General features: G+C 43.2%; 1 protein-coding gene across 1 annotated transcript in view; it reads right to left on the bottom strand.

Moving 5' to 3' along the window:
• Positions 1-2,015: 2,015 nt before the first annotated feature.
• Positions 2,016-22,882, bottom strand: part of IMP4 (IMP U3 small nucleolar ribonucleoprotein 4) — a 33,722-nt gene continuing 12,855 nt past the window's right edge. The window contains exons 5-9 of the mRNA XM_085898138.1: positions 22,145-22,277; positions 6,965-7,119; positions 6,694-6,788; positions 6,491-6,564; positions 2,016-2,422 (exon numbers count right to left, since the gene is read on the bottom strand). Of these exons, the coding sequence (XP_085754264.1) occupies positions 2,310-2,422; positions 6,491-6,564; positions 6,694-6,788; positions 6,965-7,119; positions 22,145-22,277 (570 nt within the window). The 3' untranslated portion in view covers positions 2,016-2,309. The remainder of the gene's footprint in view (positions 2,423-6,490; positions 6,565-6,693; positions 6,789-6,964; positions 7,120-22,144; positions 22,278-22,882) is intronic.

Here is a 22,882-nt window from a genome sequence, read left to right as displayed (position 1 = left end):
AATCATCTGTGTGTGTGTGTGTGTGGTGTCATCACCTGTGTGTTGCTCGGTTATGCGGTTGCTCATTGGGAGATAATATCGGTGTGGTTAAAATATACGACCACCGAAAATTGGCTCCATTACCTTGCAGGAGGTTTCATAACATCGTCGGGTTTTTTTCATAAAATCAAAACTTAAGCTTTCCCTCAAGTTTTTGGGTTTGTGATATGTACAATTTAATTTTAAATCACCCAGGTTGTTTTTCAACCCCCATTACCCCAAATTCACCCTCTTACTAAGTGGCAAATGTATTTCACCCCTCTCCCTCCTGGCTTTTGCTTCCTTTGCTTATTTTGTCCACCTGGAGGTCCTTTGTCAGCTCACTCTTCCACGAGCCAAAATCTTGTAGATTCAAAAATGCATGTATTATCTTTCCAATGCATATCGAGAGGTTGAGCCAATGGGCAGCACAGGAGCCACACACTGAAGAGCAGCAGCTCAATCCATCATCCTATCCCTCAAGGCTTCATCAGCCCTCTCTGATCCCCACAATCCATCTCCTTGACCATGTTTGTGGCTCTTTTAGTGGGGCAACTTCGCTAAATATAGCATAACAATTGTGCATTTTGTGAGGAAAGCACCAAATTTGGCACACCAGTAGCCTATCATATTATGAACAGATTTGGATATTGGGCCATCTCAATTTTTGATGGCAGTGGAAAATGGCTGCCACAGCCATCAGCAGCTGAATTTGAGATGGCCCAATATCCAAATCTGTTCATAATATGTTAGCACCAAATGTGGCACAGTCGTAGCCTTTCCTCACAAAATGCACAATTGTTGTGCTAAGTTGCCCCACTATTTGCCAATGTCTCCAAAGTCATGGACACAGCCGCAGGATCCCTCTACAGTTCTTATTGCAAATCAGACATGTGTCAATTTTATAAGATAACCCTGATAAACAATATATTATGTAATCAATGTGCTTGTTAAGGTGTTATACACGGCAAAGAACAAGAGGGGGAGCACTCGGTAGAGTGCAAAACCTCCGCCGCCAATAATGCTAGGTCACTCAAGTGAACCTGATATCCTATTCATTCGATTTGACGTCAACAGTGCTCAGAGTTATAGTTTGCAACTTTCCCTTTTACATACTCAATTCATTCATCATAACTAGATTCCTTGAGACAGAAATTGATTTTACGTGAGTATATCCACCTGAAGTTCCAAAATCAGCCGCAATTATAATTTTGGCATGTTTTTTTTTGTTGGAAATCACTTATAACATGTAAAAATGCAAAAAAAAAAATCTAAATTTTGTTGAAAAAAAATTAGCAATTTTTTTTACTCAATTTTTTTTGGGGGGGGAGGAGTTGGAAATCACTTAAAACATGTAGAAATGCAAAAAAAAAAAAATTCAAATATTTTTCAAGTTGGCCGCCATAGCGGCCATATTGGATTTTGGACCAAGTCCAAAATCTAATGGCATGATCCTTGGACCAGACCTAACCCCCCACCAAGTTTCGTCGAAATCCGTCGAGGAGTTTCTCCGTAATACTGTTCACAAACAAACAAACAGAAAGGGGTGAAAACAGTAACCGCCATCCATCTTCGATGGCGGAGTTTAAATATCAATAAAGATTAACTGTTATCACCTTCACTCATGCTTTAGCATACAATGCAGGCATCAAATCCTGTCGACAGTGGTTCAAATTGAAATATGGAGCTGAAGGGTTGTTGAGAGAAATGCCTAACCCATGGGGCCATTGCACTTGGAATGCTTGAAAAAAGAAAAAAAAAATACATACGAGGTCACTCGTTTGTGATTTTCACAGCTGAAGTGAGTGTGGGAAAGGGAAATGTGGCACCCTACCCCATCCCCAGCCACTCTCATTTAACCAACCTTTATTATAATGTAAATGTTCATAAAATGTATCACAAAAACAATCATGGAAAATACAAATACATTTAAGTCCATATTTAGACATACCAGAGTACCAAGGGAAAACTTTTTCAGCGAGTGTAAAACTTACTAAAAAAAAAAAATCATCTAAATTTATCTAGAAAAACAAACTTCAAAAACCATCCTAAACTTCAGATGCATCATCTTATTAAATAAAATATATGTTTATATAATAATTTTATTGGGATGGGGATGGGGTATGGTGCCCTATTTGCCACCTCAGAATGATGTGCATTTCAGCTCTTGAAATTGAACATTCAATTAAACTGGTTAACATTGACAATTCAAATTGTTCTCCGAGTCTTGAATCAGACAGTGACTGCAAAAAAGTTGATGGCCCCATGAAAATATTTATGCTTCACGATCCTCACTCAACGGTGAGGAACTTTCGTTTCCGTGTTGTGTTCATGAATGGGCGGAAACACCACTCCACCTCTGCTGTTGTGGGATTTTCAAGGGTACCCAGTTTGATCTCGAACACTGGGGACAAGACGGGAAGGGGGAGGGATTGGAGAAAGTACGCAGAAATTTAGTCATCGTTCTCATCCTCAGTGTCCACTCTTTAACCATGCCGCAATGAATTGTCTTTCAATCTTGACAAATCTCACACTCTTACTGTCTCTTCCAAAGGACCGTCTGGACCCCCCCCCCCCATCTACTTTCTCAACAATCCACTCAAAGAAGTCCTTTCATTTAAGCTTGTGGGTCTCACCATCTGCCATGATCTTTCCTGGGAAAGCCACATCTCCAAGCTGGCCAGTCGCCGACTGGGCATCATTTGTCGTGAAAAGTTCTTCCTTGGCACACCTAAGCTTCTATCTATTTACAAAGCTTTCATCCACAGTCTGATGGAGTACTGCTCCCCCCTATAGGGTGGTGCTCCTGCCTTACACCTTTCTCAACTTCACGTTGTGGAAACCAAGGCTTTGAGGATCATTGGTATCTCCTGTGATGAAGCCGAGTCTTTGGGTCTCTGTCTCTCTCTCTCACCAGAGGCAGGTTGGTGGTCTTTGTCTTCTTCAGTCTCCTCTCCAGTCTTGCCTCCCCCCCCCCACTGTCTGAGATATGCCCCCCACATATTTCCACAGGGTGCTCAAGGTCAGCCAGCAACCCCCTCTGGTAAAACTACCAAAATCAAGAATCACTGCTCATCTTCACCCTTTCATTCCTCTTTTCTCCACCTCTGGAACAAACTCCCACACTCTCTTCAATCACGTTCCTCCCTCCAGGTCTTCAAAACAGCTGTTCACCACCATCTCATACCTTCCCCCCATCCAAAACCTTGATCTTTTCTCCCCCCGTTAATCCACTCCAAACCCACCTCCTTCACATTCCCTGTAGTACCATCTTGTTTATCCCATGTACCTGCCACATATCCCTCTCCCTTTCGCAGATATCCGATAGTCTCTGTTCCCCACTATTTTGTGCTTCCCTCTCCTGCCCCTTGTCTCTTGTTCGACGTTTCTGTGTATTGGCTCTTACATGAGCCTCGAGATGGTATGCAAAATAAATAAATAAATAAATAAAATCTTCAGAGGAAGCAAATTTGTCTCGCTTTTGATATGGTCCATCACCAAAAGACTTCTCAAGCTTGTCCTTGTTCCCGAACATCAACACAACACACAATTCTGAACTTTCAAATACCGTAGTGCAATTACTGTATATACAGCATTTTAAACAAATATGTAAACAATGAGGAAAAAGGAAACAAAAGATAACTGACAGGAAGGCCACCCATTTATCATGTTTAAAAGAATTGCACAAAATCATATTGCAATAAACAATCATAAATAAGTATTGGAGTGTTACTGGAGTACATTTCTTAATGCAAGCCATGAATCGCCACAAATCCAACCACAGCTGTCCATTTTATGCCCTTGCCCAGCGATCTGCTTTAGCCAATCTCCATTGTGTGCTCCCCCGTTCTACCCCTTCCCTCAAAAACAGTTGCTTTGAAGAAAGTTAAAGCATGAGACGAAGCAGAAACTAAAGTTCAACTTGCACTTTTCTAAAAGGACAGAATAATTCACACCTTTAAAGAGGATTCATTCATTCATTTCATACATGGCCAGTAGTTGCTAATTTCATCATTGCTGGGAGTGTGGCTGTGGCCGATGCAATGCCCCTTGTATATTAGAACAGGAATTTGGAATTTGTTCATGGGTGCGGATGAAAACTCGCCTACACTTCTTGGACACCGTGGGATCTACAACGTCCACCAACTAATGCCTGCAGACAGGACGCCCAGTTGAACGTCCATTGGATGGATGGCACTCACAATGATGACTCACCCTGCTTGTGAAACACCGGAATGACAGTTTATAGCTGGGTTGGGATTCAAACTGGTTGAGGTGAGTGTGCATACCTCTCGGCCATCCTGATAGCCCCTCAAAGAGGATTAATAAATGGAATCCAGTCGTGTTCCCTTGCAAGGAAGACTTCATATAATGAGCGGCACTTTTGATGGACAATTGTTTTCACACATTAATGTCAACGCGACATAAACCAGAGCAATGCAAGCATTTTGTTTTATTTTTTAAAGAGTCATCAAAATCTGTTGAGCCATTGTAGAGAAATTAAACAATAACTGCAGGTCAAATTGTCCAAGATGAAATGTAGAATTGGATTTTTATTCAAGTGATGAAATATCATTATGTTGCACTTACATGGCCTGAACATGAGGAATCCCCTATTTTGGGGGACAAGGGGGCAAGAACCCAGTATTATCACCATTCCTTGGAATGTATTGTTGTTATTGTTATGGATTAGTAAATCCTATATAAATTCTATATGATTGGAAATGTTAAGTTTTGTGGTAAAGACATGATTCTGATAATTCGGGAACAAAAGGAAACTTGAGTTTCAGTAAATTAATTAAATGAGATGTTAAGTGGGACAGAGGAATCGTGCATCGACATTGGCATGCGTCATGGGCACCGTGACATTGAGATGGATTGTCAACAGAACTTTGAAGATGACCTGAGTTGAGGCTGCATGCTTTGGTCAACAGGGGCATCACACGGTGTGAACGAATTGGGTGAAAGTTTTGTCATGGAAACTGACGCTTTCAACCAGTGGTTAAGCTGTGGTCAATCTTTGGATTCATACAGAGTGTCGCCTTGCTTCAGGATTGACCTTGCGAGTTTGCCATAAAAAAGGTGAGGTGAGGAGCGATCAGGAGAAGATGAGAAAAAGAGAAGGAAAGATCGAAGGAAGAAGAAGCAGATGCGACTCGGTGGTGATCTTGGAGGTGACCCGGAGATCCAGCTCGAGCAGCGTATGGAGCTTTGGAACAGTGGATGACAGGCAGCGACGATCTCGTGAGCTTTTGCACTGAGCACACGGACCACTGACCTGGTGTACGGCTTCATTCCTGCTGGCCAATCGGTTGTGCTCATGAAGAGCCAACACAGCATACCGGCGTGCTTCCTTTGTCCGCAGTTGTGCACCAAGATCACCCCTCACTCCACCTCATGCCTTCTCAGTTTGGCTAGATGTGGTGAGATCCATACTGCTTGATCATTCCCACAGGGCTCGCACACTCTACACACAAAAGCTGATCGCCAATCTGCAAAGTTCGTTTCTGCATGACCATTCATTTTCATGCTAGCTTCATCTACACGGCAAAACCACAGATGGCAAAAGGTTCACAGATCTGCATGCTTGTTTGACACGGCAAGAGGTTTAATTGCACGTCCGGACACGGCAAGATCTTAACTTCGGTTCACGGTACGAATCCTGGTGAAAGGGGGTGTATTAAAACGTGAATGTGAAGTTGCCTTGGTAAAGAGTTGTTGAAGTATTTGAAACTGCATTGAAATATGTGTGTGTAACTTTGATTTGATTAAGCATTGACTGTGACTTGTACTTTCCTGTGTGGAAGTTTACGGTTACTGATGAACTCGTGATTGAATTGTGATTGCAATCTTACTGATTGATATTAGCACATTTTAACAGTAGGTTTTAAATAAATTTAATTTTCAAGTTCCTTCGGTTGTATGTCGCTGGTTCACCTGGGTTGTCAATTGATTGAAAAGTTTAAAGTGATCGTTTTTATTGTCTGATGTGCTTTCTCTCTGGGTACTCAGGGGACACTCGACTCGAGGTCTGGAGGCAGCGCATAACATTATAAGGACTCCTGGAGTAGGCAGATTAAAATGACAAAAACAAATCGCAAGACAATTGAATATCTAAAATACATAGCAATACAATGTTTCATTAATTTGCATCAAATGCATAGTAGGCTGGGAGTCATTCAAGAGCACAGTCCATCGGTTGCATCATGTATGCATGTGTGCATGAGTGCATGTGTGCGTCAACTTGCCTACTCTTTGTGAAAAGACACCATGGTATATCTAAAGTTCACCGAATAATACGAGACGTTGGATTCCCAGCTTAACGTCTCTCTGATGTAGAGCCCTTTGTGATGCCGTGCCATGCCATGCCCACAAAACACCAATTACACAGCTTATAATCGAGTTGGCAATCAAACCCAGACGAGACTACTATCAGCAGTAAGCCATTCAAGAGGTACAGAAAAAGCCTTACGTTTCATTTCAAAGCGTGGTCCAACTTCTGTCAATTCAATGTTTTTCCCATCAACCTTCTTGTATACGTGATGTCTGCGAACAAGGTTTGGCCATGACTAATACTTAATGATGTCATGACTAGTGGTTCACAAAAATAGCTCACTGCACCTCCCCCCTCTACCCTAACCCCCCCCCCCATTTTTTGCAATCCACCCTGAGTACCGGAATGAGATGTAATCATCTTCATTGGCAAAAGTGATGACACGTCGACTCTCCTCTTTCGGTACAGGGAAGAGATACTTCAAGATACTAGAAACCTGGAAATGCAGAAAAGAAAAGAGAGAGAGGGGAAAAAAAAACTCACTTTCATGGAAGTTTAAATCAATTCAAACAAATTGGTTAATTTGTAAAACAGATCTTTCTTCAATTACCTTCAGCAAAAATAGTAATAAAATTGACAAATGTTACATTGTTCCAAGTGCTTCACACTCACACGCTGGCCAAGACGGGAAGTGAAGTTGTGTAGGATGATGTGTGGGTAAGCTTCAGACATGGTAGCCATTTCTGGAATGTCATGCCGCATCACCATGCCAGTGAGGGAAAAATAGGCCGTGGGACCAAATGGTAGGTGGCAGATGATAATGCAAACTGCAGAAGAAAATAAAGGAAAAAAAAAAAGTCACTTCATCATGAACATCACAACAAGACCTCCACACATACCTCACGCACATCTTCCGAAGTTTCTCTTTGCTGGAGTGCATGCATGAGACTTATGCAAGGGGGGGGGGGAGGGATGCCCATAAGCAAGGTTGTGACACTCGTGCCTCGACTGTCACAGTTTGGCGGTTCTACTTTTGAAGGTTTAAGGTACGCCCGTTCGATGAATGATGTAGGGGCAAGTGCTGAAGAGAGTGGAGAATCAAATAGAAAAGGGGGGGGGGTACTTTTGAAATGTTTACAGAACTGCTATTTGAAGAGATACGTTTTGATAATATATTGTTACATTTGTAGGGAAGGTTAGATATTCCCATAGACCAGATAGAAATGTATAATAGAATAGCATGGTCCGTGCACGAGTCGTTAGCCCATATTCATATAATAAATAGGGACACGTCAGCTTAAGGAATGTCTTGTTTGTATTGCGTCGTCGTCCACCAGACGGTGGTCTCCTTGGGTTAACCTGAGGCGGTCTCTTCAGGTAGGTGCCTGGAATGTCCTATCCCTAAGAGAGGATGATCACCTGTCTCTGTTATCATCTGAGCTCAAGCATTTGGACATCGGTATTGCAGCACTCTCTGAGGTTCGGAGACCGGATTGCGGCGAGATAATGGTGGGTGGTTACACCTACTATTGGTCTGGTCGCTCTGATGGTTACCATTCCCAAGGAGTTGCTGTAGCTGTGTCCAATAAGCTGACTCCAATGATAATGGAGGTAACACCGGTCAACGAGCGTATTATGAAACTAGGGATTTGTTGCTCCTTGGGTGTCATTTCCCTGGTCTCTGTTTATGCTCCGACTGAGGCGAGTGATCTCACTGTGAAGGATGTATTGTACGCCACTCTCGAGTCTGTGGTTGATCTGTGTCCCAGACGAGATACACTTCTAGTCTTGGGGGATTTCAATGTATCGACTGGAACTGATAGGGATGGTTATGAAGTGTGTGTTGGTCCCCATGGGTCAGGAACTATGAACCAGAATAGCACTAAGTTCCTTGACTTTGGAAGAAGTCATGGACTTAGGGTGGCTGGTTCATGGTTTCAGCGCCCACAAGCTCATCGCTGGACTTGGTATTCCAACGCCGGCGGTGTGGCAAAGGAGATTGACCATGTCCTCGATGAAGGTCGCTGGAGGATAATCCAGAACTGCAGGGTCTACCAGAGTGCTCAGTTCCTCAACACTGACCACCGGCTTGTTGTAGCAACTCTGAAGTTGCACCTTAAATCCAGGAGAATGGTACCATCCCAGCCTAGGCTGGATGTTAGCAAGCTCAAGGATGAGAGGGTAGCTGAGGAGTTTGTGAACAAGTTGAGTGGAGATTTGAGGGGGGGGTCTGGGTGCTTTGGGAGGTCCTGAAGAGTGGTGGAGTGCCTTCAGGACCATCGTCCTTGATGTTCCAAGACATCCACCGTCAACTCACCATCAGGCAATGAAGAATTTTGTCTCTCAAAGGACACTGGATAACATTGACCAGTCGCAGGGCCAGGCTCAATGGCAGAGCTGAGCTGAGGCGAAAACTGTACGTGTGCGAAGGGTGGACAAGGAGGCCTATGTGCGAGGAATATATGAGGGGGTAGAGCATCACCTGTGGTCAAGTGATTCTCGTCCTGCTTACAGGGGAATTCGCTTTTTGCGTTCATCCAAGCCCATCCCTCGGTGTACTGTAGTTAGAGCAGAGGGTGGTCGCCTCTTGACAGAGGAGTCCGAAGTGAAGGCCCGCTGGGCCGGTTACTTTGAGTGGTTGTACTAGGCTGATCCACCAGCTGTCGAGTTGGACGTCAAGGGTGTTACAATCCCTGTCGCTGACCCTCCAATCAACTGTGGTCCACCTTCGCTTGTGGAAACACAGGCTGCGGTGAACTGGTTGAAATGGGGTAAAGCTCCAGGGATCTGTGGCATCCATGCTGAACTTCAAGGCTGGTGGAAATGCTGCACTCGTGTCATTGCATGCAGTTCTGTGCTCTTCCTAGAACACAGGCATCATCCCAACTGACTGGAAGAGGGGCCTTGTTGTCCCTCTCTGGAAAGGGAAGGGTGATCACCAAGACTGCAACAACTACCGAGGGTTGACGCTGCTCTCAGTACCAGGCAAGGTCTTTGCTCGGGTAATTCTTGATAGGGTTTGCCACCATCTGCTTAAGCACCAGCAGCCAGAGCAGTCAGGCTTTACACCAAAGAGGTCAACGATTGACCATATCTTTGCTCTTCGGGTCCTCATCCAACGCAGACGAGAGTTTCGGCAGGGGCTGCTTGCAGCCTATGTTGATCTCTGTAAAGCGTTTGATTCAGTGAATCGGGATGCCCTCTGGAGGATTCTTGGTCTTCGTGGGGTGCCACCAAAACTGATTGATCTGATGTCTGAACTCTACTCTGGTACTGAGAGTGCTGTGGTTCCATCTCTGACTTATTTCCAGTTGTTACTGGAGTTCTTCAGGGGTGTGTACTGGCCTCCACACTTTTCAGCACTTGTATGGACTGCATTCTTGGGAGGATGTCGGAGAGATCAAGCTGCGGTGCATCGTTTGGGAATGTCAAGATCTCTGACCTTGATTTCGCAGATGATGCAGTCATCTTTGCGGAGACTTTAGATATCCTTTTGGGGGCCCTTGAGGTGCTGAATGAGGAGTCGGAGCCGCTGGGATTACGGGTTTCCTGGGTCAAAACTAAGATCCAGGCTTTCAATGACATCTTGTATGCTGCTGTCCTGTCTGTGTCTGTTTGTGGTGAGGATGTTGAGGTCGTGGAGAGATTCACTTACCTTGGCAGTGATATTCATGTCTCTGCTGGCTGTGAGTCAGAGGTCAATAGACATCTGGGTCGGGCCTGGGGAGTCATGGATTCACTGGATAATGGGGTGTGGCGCTGTCGGTACCTGTGCGGGAGGACGAAAGTCCGAGTCTTCAGGTCCTTGGTGCTTCCAGTCTTGCTCTATGTATGCGAGACTTGGACTCTGACCAAGGATCTGAGATGGAGACTTAATTCCTTTGGTACCAGGTCTCTTCGGAGAATCCTTGGCTATCGCTGGTCAGACTTTGTGTCCAACGAGCAGTTGCTGAGAGAGACTCAAATGAGATACGTTACCTGCATAGTCCGTCAGCATCAGCTGCGGCTGTATGGACATGTGGCGCGTTTTCCTGACGCTGATCCTGCTCACCAGATTCTCTCAGCGAGGGAGTCCCGTGAGTGAAGGAGGCCAATGGGCCGACCACGTGCCTCGTGGTTGCAGCAGGTTGATCGGCATCTCAAGGAGATGGGGATGGGCCAGGCATCTGCCTGGAGGATGGCCAGACGGAGGCCCCTGGAGTACCGGCGGAAAGTGGACGCAGCGACGTGCTGCTCTGGTGCACACTCCCATACCTGACCTGACCTTGTTTGTATGTGCACCATACAGGGGGTGCTGCGTGGTAAGTCAATTTGGGATTTTGGCTAACTTGTGACTAATTTGGATAAACCCCGATGTAAACCTCTACCGGGGCGCCGGGAGACTTGGCAAGAGAGGAAGAGAGGGGCGGAGCTGTAGACACCTCCCGAGGGGGGGGAGCATTGCCCGGGGAAGAGAGGGAGGAGCAAATGGAGTGGTGGGTCTGAGTAAAACGGCAAACACTGTGAGGAGAGCAGAGTCTGAGGTTAAAAAAAAAATAAAAAAAAAAGAGGTAAAAGAGTGATAAGAAAAGACTGCTGACGAGAAGAGGTCGTCGCCCTGCCTGCCTTTGTCGACCTGCTCATGCATCAGTCTCCTCATCGCTTGCTCGTGGCTGCTCCGCACCAATCTTTCCACCCGCGACCACCAGAGCAGAGTCCCCCGGTTTTGTCCCCTTCCCGTCTGTGATTGAGTCTGGTGTGAAGCACCTTAGTTTCTTTAGATTTATTTTATTGACATTGCATATAATTGTTATCCTCGCCGAAGGATTTGGAGAGGGGATTGCATTTGGGTCTGTCTGTCCGTCTGTCTTACTTGGCAAAAAAAATAATTTTTTGACAAGTTTGTTGATTGCCTCCGTTGTTTGTTTGTTACTTGCAAAATCGAAGATTTTTCAAGTACAGTAATACCTTGACATACGAATGCACTAACGAGTTTTCCGAGTTACGAGCCGTTGCTCGGACGATTTTTTGCTTTGTGTTACGAGTCGAGATCCGAGTTACAAGTGGAGCAAAAATAAAAAATAAAAAAAAGCAAAAAAAAAAATCAATGAAAAAGATGCAAACGTCACTGATGAAGTTGAAAACATCACCGACGCAGATCAAGTGCAAGTGAAAAATAATAATGTAGCATTTAAGTTTCGCGATAAGTGAAGTGAAAAAACAAACGAAAAAAAAATTGTAGCAATTAAGTTTCGCGATAAAGTGAATTAAAAAAAAAAATTGTATCAATTACATTTAGCGATAAAGTGTGATGAGACCTTCAAATCTCCTCCGCCTATCTCCTCCACCACCACTGCCGCCACCTCCACCAGAATCTTCAGTAAGCCGAAGTCGTCTCATCTCCAAGGGAAATGCACTTTATAAAACCAGTTTATTTATTTATATTCTATTTTATTATCTTTGTATTACTCATTTATAAATACATTTCTCATTTTTAAAACTACGTAACAAAGAAATTAGGGTGTTTTGGTGGGGGCTGGAACAGATTAATGGTATTTTAATTAATTTCAATTGGGAAAATTTTGATATACGAGCAAACCGAGTTATGAGCTCGGTCACAGAACGAATTAAAGTCGTATGTCAAGGTATTACTGTATACAGCCTGGTGTTGGCGCAGTGGTTAGGGCAGCGGCTTGGGATCCAAGAGGTCCTGAGTTCAAGCCCCGTTGGGCCACTGAATTAATACACCAGGGGGTTGACTCAGCCTGTCATCCTTCCGAGGTCGGCAAAATGAGTACCAGTATACTGGGCCGGTGTATACCCCGGTTAAAATAGGTGTACCATATCCCTGTGTCGTAAGAGGCGACCCAGGGTTGCGTCAGGAAAGGCATCCGGCGTAAAACATGTGCCAAATCACTATGCGGATCATACGGATGATCCGCTGTGGCGACCCCGAAGGGAGCAGCCGAAAGAAGAAGAAGAAGAAGAAGAGGAGAGGAGTAAAGGTATTACTGTATATTGGTTCGTCAATTTTGTTATTCTGTCTGTCTGTCTATCTATCGCCTACAGGTCACAATTTTAAACCGATCTTCAGGAAACTTCACCACATGGTCGAGTTTGTCATCAGGAAGAAGCCTATTGTTTGAGGTCAAAAGGTCAACATCTGCCAAAAGTCGACAACAAAGGTGGGATTTCTAAAATCCTCAATTTTAATCCGATTGACTCTAAATTTGAAGAGGATTTTCATATCAGCTCACTGAATTCAACCAGCACTTGTTTTTGAGGTCCACATTGGTCAAAAGGTCAACATAGGCCAAGTTTCTAAAATTGTTAATTTTCATCTGATTGACTTGATATTTGAAGAGCATTTATAATTCAGGTCACTAAATTTAACTAGCCAATTATTTTTGAGGTCAATATCGACCAAAAGGTCATAGGACAAAGGTCAACAACTTAAGTGAGATTTCGAAAATCTTCAATTTTCATCCAATTGACTTGAAATTTGAAGAGCATTTATATTTCAGGTCACTGAATTAATCCAGCCAATTATTATTGAGGTCAACATTGACAAAAAAGGTCAACATATGCCCAAGGTCAACAACAATGGTTGTGTTTCTAAAATCCTCAATTTTCATCTGATTGACTTGAAATTTAAAGAGCATTTTCATGTCAGCTCGCTGGATTCAACTGCAAATTTATTTTAAGGTCAAAAGGTCAACACAGGCCTAATTTCTAAAAATGGTAGATCGAGCCAAAAACGAAATATATCATGATATCTCAAAAAGTTGTGGCCGAGTTATGACAAAACTCGGTGGATGAGTTGAATAGATGACAAGAATAAGCGGATTGGATTTTGGTTCGGATCCAGTCCATCAGTGGGATAGAAAACGTACTGTTCCACCTGGCAGAGGTATGCGCTCTACCGCATGCCATTCTACTTTGTGCTGTTTTGCCAAGTTCTCTCGATGAGTGATTTTTCATTTTTGTTTGTTTGTCTGTCCGCACAGAACTTTTGTGTTTTTCTCAACAACCACTTGTCAGATTGAGACGAAATTTTCACCATTGGTGTGAATACTCACGTAGAATGTTTTATTGATAATTATGATATCATAGGTCACGTGGTGTGGCAGACATATTGGAAAAACTTTGGACCTCTATCTCTGAAACTGCACCAAGGAAAAAATTAAAACTTGGCAGATAGAAAGTACTCCTCATAGGGAATAAGTGCGATTTTTATGATGTCATAGGTGCCCTTGTTATGACATCATAATTGCATATGTAGAATGCCACATCCAATCAGCATAAAAAATTTTCAGGGGCATCTAAGGATAAAATAGTCCACAGAAAATACATAAAATTCATGACGTCATCGGTCATGTGATTCGGCAGCCATATTGTTTTAAATATAAATAAATAAATAAAAAACATTTAAAAATATTCTCTGAAGTGGCTGAACAGATAGTCAAAACTTTACACGTATGACCGCCTCTCCATGAGTAACAAAAGGTTCACACGGTTTGGCAGCCATATTGGATTTCCCCTCAAACCAACAAAATACACCACTTAAAAGAAGTTCTGGTGAGGGTTTGCAATCTGTGATTGCTCTTTTTCTTGGTTATCAATTGCATTTGTTTCCTTCACATCCCAACCCGCCATCGTTTCCTCACGATCACCATCCCTTGTTCTTTTTTACTCACGTTGATTTTTTTTTAAAACAGAGCCAAGTTTCTCGTGTTTCTCCTCAGGACACATGCGTGCATTGTCTGCCATAATTTGGAACGTCTCCATAGGAGTTTAAGCCATTCAGAACTTCGCAGGATTTTAACCTCCCGCCATGAGAAACTTGACGTTAGTCGAGCCGTTGGTGCTACAATATTACTGGGAGTGAGTGACGATCAAACATTAGGCCTGGAATGAAGGAATGAACATCGAAAACTGTATTATTAAGTTGCATCAACATCCCTGCCTGCGACCCTACAAATAAGACTTCTCTTCATTAAAAAAAAAATTGGAGAATTGTAATTCTATGCTATTGAATGATCCAACTAAAAGGAATGATAAATATTGCAAAACCTTCAGGTAGATATAATCTGTGATCAATAAACAAATGAATCAATGACAAAACTACAAACATTCCATCATGTTGACGACAAGGGAAATGTCAGAGCCAAATGTATTAAAAAAAAAAAAAAACACAAAAGGAACAAGAATGGCATTCAGGGGAGTGCATACCACCACCACACAATGCCTGATCCTGTCGAACATATCGGGCGCAATAAATTTTTGATAAATCATGCTATATATTGTTTTTGGCTGAATCTCGCCCAATCATGTTGGCCCAAAAAAACCCAAACGATATATAGCATACATCATGCTATATATCATTTTTTCTATATATCCTTTCTAACTATACACCTCCCACAACCACGCATTTCTCTACCACTTCTTTTTCCTGTTACTTTTCATCGACCCACCATTTTCCCTCTGCGCTTGCTGATCCAAATTCACCATACACCTCACGATTTTTCTTCAACCTTTCCTTTGCCTAATCTTCCGCAATCTTTATCAAAAACAAAAAACAAAACTCGGTCTCTTAAAATGTTACAACTTCAGGCTCTTTCACACGTCTGGTTCTCGGTATTGTATCATAATTCACTCCTCTTTTTCTTCTTCAAAAGATTGTTTTCAATTTGACCTTTCCTTCATCCCATGTCGAAAACGTCTCACTGTGACGATGCTTTTCTCTCCATCATCTTAATTCTCCTTTATTGCATACGTCATGTAATGTCTTTAATCGCATCTCTGACTTAAAAACTTTTAAAACCCCAGTTTGGAATGTATGTTCGTGTTCCATCAATCATCCTTTTTTACCAACTTCAGTGCCAATTCACCCCACCTACTTAAATCTACCTCCTCATAACCCCTCACCTGTTATCCCTTCTCCTTATCCCTCCCATCCTGCCCCTCATTCTACCTCTGCTCTTGGCACCTCTTCATTGTCTTCTGCTTCAATATCAGCTCCTCCTCCTACTCCAAAGTGTGTGGTGCTCTATCATCTGTGGGCACAATTCTAACCTAACAGATATCTTCCCCTTTCAATCTGGACACTTGTCAATACCACAAAAATGCTCCTTCTTTCCACTCATCTCATCTCCTCTCCTTTCCTCTCCTCTCACCTCCTGCTCCTTCCCAACCCCTCAAATCTTGTACCTCCCCCTGCCCACTCCCTTCTTCACCATACCACCACTAAGTCTCATTTTTCCCCTCCCCACCTCTCCCCTCACCCTCCTGCACCTTGGCCATGCCTGCTCTTATCGTCCTCTCTTTCTCTCTCTTTCTCTCTCTCTCTCTCTTTCTCTCTCTTTCTCTCTCTTTCTTTCTCTCCAAGCACCTTCAAACCCTCTTCCCCTCCAAGCTTCCCTCTGACCTTTATCAAAACCCCCCCCACCCCTTCTCGTTCAACTGTCCCCACAAACCCTTCTCCCTCCAATCAACCTCCTCACTTCCCCTCCTCAAAGTCCCCCACCCCCTCACATCCACAAGGCTGCCTCCTTCCCCTGCCCTCTTTCCTCCATCTCATCACTCCATCTCCTCCAATATTCAACTACCTGCTGCCTCCTCTCTTATTACTCCCCACTGTACCTCAACCCAGCACCACTGAGCTTATTATCCCCCTCATCCGGCCCTCTCACCGAGCTCTTCTGCAAACCCCCACACTCTTTACCTTCCCCCCTCCTCCCTCATCATACCCTCCCCTGCACCCAAAGCCTCTCCCCTCCCTCTTTCTCAACAGTGTGGACCTCAAACATCCAAGGCCTTCACTCATACCTGACAGATATTTTCATAAAGGTTGCCACTGACAAACCAGACAATCTGCTTGACAGAAACTTTCCTCCTTCAAGATGTCTATGACTCCCAAGTATCTCTCTCCTATGGTATGACAGACCTGATCCTCATCCTGGTGGAGGAGTTGCTCTCTTCATCAAAGACTCCATTCCTCACTCTCCATGCACTGCCATCACTCCCCCACACCCCCAGGATATGGCTTCCCCTCCACTCCCACGTCATGTTTACATGTGTGTTGTACCGTCCAGCAAACAGTGATGACTCCATTTACATCTCGCTCTCTGAAAACATAGACAAACTTCTATCCTCTCATCCCAACTCCCTCTTCCTCATATGTGGTGACTTCAATTGTCATCATGCCAGTTGGTTGGGTGTGGGTACCTCCCTCACTTGCCATGGTACTTCAGCAACTCATTGGGACTGACTCAATCGGTCAACTTCCTGATGCGGATCTTCTCCAACGGTACTCTATCGCTTCTGGATGTGATTTTGACAAATTTCCCTGAAAATATCTGCTGTTCTTTCTCCGCTCCAATCGGTTCTTCCGAACACATGCTTGTCAAAGTAGATATCTCTCTGGCTGTTATCAGAGAGCCACCGCAGCGTCGTCGAGTCTGGCATTTCACTCAGGCCAACTGGCAGGGACTTCGAGAAGCCAGCAAAACTTCTTGACTGGTCTCCCATCACTACGTTCTCCAACATCAACTTGTCCTCAGAATTCTTTCAAAGAAACTTGCTATCTCTCTCTCGTGCACAGATTTATTTCCTCTTGTCTTCAGTTGTCTGACCTTTCCTCCCGCCCATGGTACACTGAAACTTGTGGTGAGGCAGTTGTGCTGAAACAACTTGCCTTTGCCTCATGGAGAGCAAATCCAACTGAGGGTAATCTCAGTTCCTTCAATAAAGCTCGGAACAAGTGTGTCGCCCCTCAGGAGAGCCAGAAAATAACATCCTTCCAATCTCAAATCTGAACTCTCCAACCTTGCCGGCATCTAGTTAAGTCTGTTTCTGGTGTATATTCTCCCTCGATCCCCTCCCTTACCTCAAATGGCCACACAGCTGACACCACATGTGAAAAGGCTGAATGCCTAAACTCGGTGTTTGCTTCTAAATATTGTGTCCCAAACCCATTGCTGTCTATACCTACATTACCCAGTCGCACCCAACTGTCCCTGGATTCTATGTTCTTTTCTTCTGACAAAGTGGAGAGCTTGCCGTCAAACCTCAACTCAAATTCTGAAACCCGTCCAGACGGCATCAGCCCATGTGTCCTAAAAACCTGCTCCTCTGTTCTTGCTCACCCTCTCATTTGGTTAAGGTCATCTGCCATCTGCTTGGAAATCAGCAAACATTAGCGCTCTGCATAAAAAGGTACAAAAACAGATCCCTGCAACTACAGACCAATCAGCCTTCTCCCAATCATCAGCAAGGTTATGGAATCCATCATTGCTTCAGACATTAAATCCTTCCTCTTCTCCAATGGCTTGATTTCCGATCATCAATTTGGATTCAGACTAGGTTACTCTAGCCTGAATATGCTGTTTCTGCTCTCCCAACACTGGATGGAGATCGTCAATGCCAGACATTAAATCAGAGCCATATCGCATGCTTTTGACATGGTCTGGCACCCTGCCCTGCTCACCAAACTCTCTTCCTATGGTATCCAAGGCCATGTCCACTCATGGCTCGCAGACTTCCTCTCCTGTCGCAGTCAACGTGTGGCCTTAAATGGTGGTCTTTCATCCCCTCTTCTTGTCCAGGCTGGAGAACCTCAAGGGAGCGTTCTGGGCCCTTTGCTTTTTCTGGTTTTCATCAGTGATCTCTGCGACTCTCTGGGAAATCCTCTTTATCTCTTTGCTGAAGACTCCACCATCTGCCGTACCATCTGTCATCCCTCAGACCAGCAAGCAGCAGCTTCTTCGCTCACTGCAGATCTGTGTAAAATCATAAACTGGTGCAACACGTGGAACAAGTCTTTCAACCCTGACAAATCTCCCACTCTCTCTGTCCATCCGAAAGGACCGTTTCAACCCCCCCCCCCCATCTACTTTCTCAACAATCCTCTTGAAGAAGTCTTTCAATTCAAGCTTCTGGATCTCACAATCTGCCATGACCTTTCCTGGGAAAGCCACATTTCCAAACTGGCCTCCAAAGCCAGTCACCGACTGGGAATCCTCCGTTGTGCAAAATCTTTCCTCGGCCCACCTGAGCTCCTGACCACATACAAAGCTTTCATCCAGTCTGATGGAGTACTGCTCCCCCCTCTGGGGTGGTGCTCCTGCCTCACACCTTTCTCAGCTTCACGTAGTGGAAACCAAGGCATTTAGCATCACTGGTATCTCCCACAGTGAGGCTGAATCTTTGGGCCTCTCACTCTCTCACCGCAGGCAGGTTGGTAGTCTGTCTTCTACTGTCTGCTCTCCGGTCTCACCCCCCTGCTCTGTCTGCGATATCCCCCCCCCCCCGCCCAATATTTCCACAGGGCGCTCAAGGTCCGCCAGTAACCCTCTTCTGGTAAAACTACCAAAATCACGAATCACTGCTCACCTTCACCCTTTCATTCCTCTGTTTTCCTGCCTTTGGAATAAACTCCTTCACTCTGTGCAATCCCATTCTTCCTTCCAGGCCTTCAAAACAGCTGTTCACCACAACCTCTTGTCCTCCCCCATCCAAAACCACGATCTTTTCTACCCCCGTTAACCCACCTCCTTCAAATTCCCTGCTTTCCTCCCTGAAAGTCCCTGTAATGTCCATCTTGTAAACCCCGTGCTCCCCACCCCATCCCTCTCCCTTCCACAGATCTAATGTCTCTGTTCCCCACTGTTTTGTCCTTCCCTCTCCCACCCCTCTCGTCTCCTGCCCCCCTTGTTGTACGTTGCGTGTTAGCTCTCATACGAGCCTTGACAATGTCACCCAAAAATAATAATAATAAATAAATAAAAGGTATTAAATGAAATGATGATCAGAAATGGTAACCTGGAGTTTATGAAATGTATTTTTTAACTCTTATGTAGCAATAAATGATTGTGTTGTCCACATGAAAATACATCCCTCTCTTCCACCAACCACTTCATCTTTACAAATGTTATTTCAGCTTAAGCAATTACGATGTGAGGCAACACAATGGTGGACACTCTTAGACCTATGAACAAAAGTTTGCTCAAGGGTGCTAGCAACAGACAGTGTGGAAGTGATTTTCTATTTAATACATGTTTGGCTTTTTCACTGAAGATAAAAACATTAAAGAATTGCAAGCAGTTTAAATAAATGAAGCCCTCAGAATTGAGACATGGGATAATGCAACGATATGCAACGAGAAAATCATAATGCAACATAATGCAAAATCATAATGCATAATGCAACGAGAAAATCAGCATGATAATAATGCTAAAATGGCTCGACCAGACCATTATGAAAACAACAGTACGAAGAACTGTATCCAAGGACAAAACTTTCGTAACTGGTACTGGCCTTAATTTAAGTAAGATGATCCATAGTTTCGAATTAATTAGACGGATTCTTGTTATTCAAGCTATGGCGGTTGCTCACCCATTCTTCATTTCAAACCCCAAGCCAGAGTAAAAGAGCCATTACCGGGACTGAAAGATTCTTTTTATAATCACCTTCTCTTTGTATGGCGATTGGAAGGCGGTTCATGAACACTGATATGAAGGCTGCTTTGGAACAGCTTGATATTAATGCTGAAATGGTCGCTACACGGATAGTAGCTATGCAGAATCGCATTGCTTCCAAAATGAAAAGACTTCAACTATAACGTTGACCGATACCTTCCGAAGCTGAATAATGGATCAACTGGAGATGAAAAATAAAGGAAAGCGCAGGGACAGTGAAGACTTACAGTCTCGAAAGAAAGATGATTATGTGCTTCACTTCAGTGCTTCCAAGTGTGAACATGTCACATTGTTCTCTGAAACATATATGCTGCCAAGAGCCTAAAACATCTGAACGAAATAAGACTCCGATGACTCGCACAACCATCAGGCTCTGCATCAAGGATGGAAGACACCCATGATCTAATACCCATTGCATACGAAGAGAACCAAGGATACCATAGGCATAGAGACTTATCAGTGAACCTAAACAGATTGGCCAAATCTAATGAATCAAATCCTAAACCATCATGCTCATCACGTAGCTCAAGAATTTCCTCAGCACATGGCGCCAAACAGACATCCAAGCCTGACTGCATATTCTGTAACAAAGAAGGTCGTAAAAAGACAAAGATCAAGGGTATATGGACAACTGAACCCTCTTCAAGATTTAAATTTGATGGAGAGGAAACTATCAAAGAAATAGCAGAAATGAAAAAAGATGAAAGGCTTCTTGTGCAGTTATTGGGTTTGAAGGTTGCAGATATATCCCTGATAACTCAGGGTAAATTGATAATCTAATCTAGCTGCCAAAATTAAGGCAGAAGGTGCAAAATACCATGACTATAACAAAGAATGGGAATTTGGGTCTTGGCATAAAGGAATGTTCGGAAGATGAGGAGCAAAGATACGATAATATATTTTCATTGGATTAATATTAATCGTTGCTGTTATTGCGATTGTGAAATGCTTGTTAATATTATGAACAAAATGTATGATGAAAGGTGTGACCCATTTGGTAGTTACAGAGCCTGTAGAAATTGAAATGGCCTTGGAGACAATGGAGGAGACCTTGAAAGGGGTTTTGCCAAATTGAAATGGACGACTTGCATGATGATGATAGCCATACGTGACCAAGCTGATGTGATTGGAGGTTGAAATTTAATAACCTGCATTTATACCACTTCGATTCTCCATGTAACTTGCATTCAAAGTTGATTGAAAATATATTTTTTTATATATTTTTTTTTAACTTGTTTAAACCAACGTTGGTTAAAATCAGACATTCAAAATTGCTTGAAATCTGATGAGGACCAATCTGAAACATTGGAAATAGCTTCCTGTCACCATGAACAAGGGTCCACCTCAAAAGGGATGAGATCTGTCCGGATGGCTAATACCTACTATGGAGATTCAAGAAAGTGCTGCTTGGATGGCCAAGAAAAGAGGCTTACCCAGGGAGAAGCAAGTTTGGAACCATTGGAAAAGGAGGAAAAGGAAAAGGAACCACACCCCGAGTGGTCTAATTAAAACCAACCTTGGGACCTCACAAACTAAAAAAGAAAAAAAATTGCCTGAGAGGATGACCCATGTTCCGAACACAGGTAAGATAGATTGAAGAGAAGTGATGGACCAAGTTTTAATTGTGTATTGTCCTTTTTAAGGACAAAAGAGGGAAATGTAGAAGTGATTTTCCATTTAATACATGTTTGGACCTTTCAGTTAGGAAAAAAAAAAAAATAAAAAAAAATAAAAAAAAAAAAAAACATTAAATTGTAAGCAGTTAAAATAAATGATGCCCATTAAATAATGCTGGAGATTAAATTAATTGACTAGGCCTATGAAACATGTTGAAATCAAAATAATTCCAGGAAAAAAAAATATATTCATTCTATATTACATTGATGTGCTTACAAATATTTTACTCTGAATTAAAATCAGTAGAAGTTTAATTGCTCATTGAAACAGCTGATTGTAATGTGAGAACATGTAAAGGAAATTATTCACAACTTTTTCTGTTACTGGCTTGGTAGAAGTGCTTAAGTGACCGTTATCGAGTCACGAAGAGCTGTGTATTTCATCAGTGAATCTTGAGAAAGATATTTGTGCTTTTAATTTTGCCGAGTTTATCCTCCATAAGCAGTTTTACTCAAATCGTCTCATTGCATCATTTTGATTGGGTGTGTACAAGTGACCGAGCTAAGGCACATAACGAGAGAGATCTTGGCACTGTTACTGTGTATTTTCTCTCTCCATGGATCCATGTAAATGATTCACCTATGTTAAAATAAATTGTTAAAAGAACCTGTGAATGAATTTTCTTCGATAACAGCAGACGAGTGGATATACGAACATATGATTTATGTCCATGCATTTAAGAGTGCTGCAACAGATTTAAACAAGTACAAGATCTCACCAGGAACTCCCCGATGTTCATGCAATAAAATGAAGTCGGACACGTTGTTAGCACGGCAGGCCTGGACAAGAGCTGGTAGCTCATGTTTTCCTCGGTTCATACGTTGCGAATTTGGAATCACCAGCTTCATTTCCTATTCACAAATGCCAGGAGGAGAGGGGTAAAGATGCCAGAGTGAGTTACGTAGACAGAACATTGTGTGGTGAAAAAGGATCGCAATGCAAAAACACAACTACTACAACATCTCCATTGGCCACAATTATTCTCACCTTTCTAAGGGGTCAGCTAAGAAAAATCTTTGACTCAGTCTTTTACAAACTGGCTGGCTAAGCCTGGCGTTCTCCTAAATAAAGCAGGAATTTGGGATTTGTGAAGGGTAGTTTGCCTATTCTTTGCGAAAAACACTTTGGGATATTTTGCGTCCATCAACGAATGCTAGCAAACAGGACACCGAGCTTAACATCCATTTGAAGGAGGGGGTACTTTGTGATGGAATGCCCAACCTGTGAAACACTAATCACAGTTTAAAGTCAGGTTGAAATTTGAACAAAGACTAGATAGCTCAAAGGTAAGTGTGCTACTTCTGCACCACGCTGTTGAACTGAGAACAGACAAACGAGTGTGAAGTCAATGGTGCACCAATGCAAATCCCCACACTTCCTACCTAAAGCAAAAGTTAAAAGATGGCACAAAGTTCCACCAGAAATGAGCCAATATCAAATTTTGAGTTAATTTTTT

Source organism: Eptatretus burgeri, chromosome 10 (genome assembly GCF_056783735.1).
Source record: "Eptatretus burgeri isolate ZD-2024b chromosome 10, Ebu_testis_v1, whole genome shotgun sequence".
NCBI lineage: Eukaryota > Metazoa > Chordata > Myxini > Myxiniformes > Myxinidae > Eptatretus > Eptatretus burgeri.
Note: the sequence above shows the minus strand (reverse complement) of the source record. Positions and strands in the feature narration are given on the sequence as shown.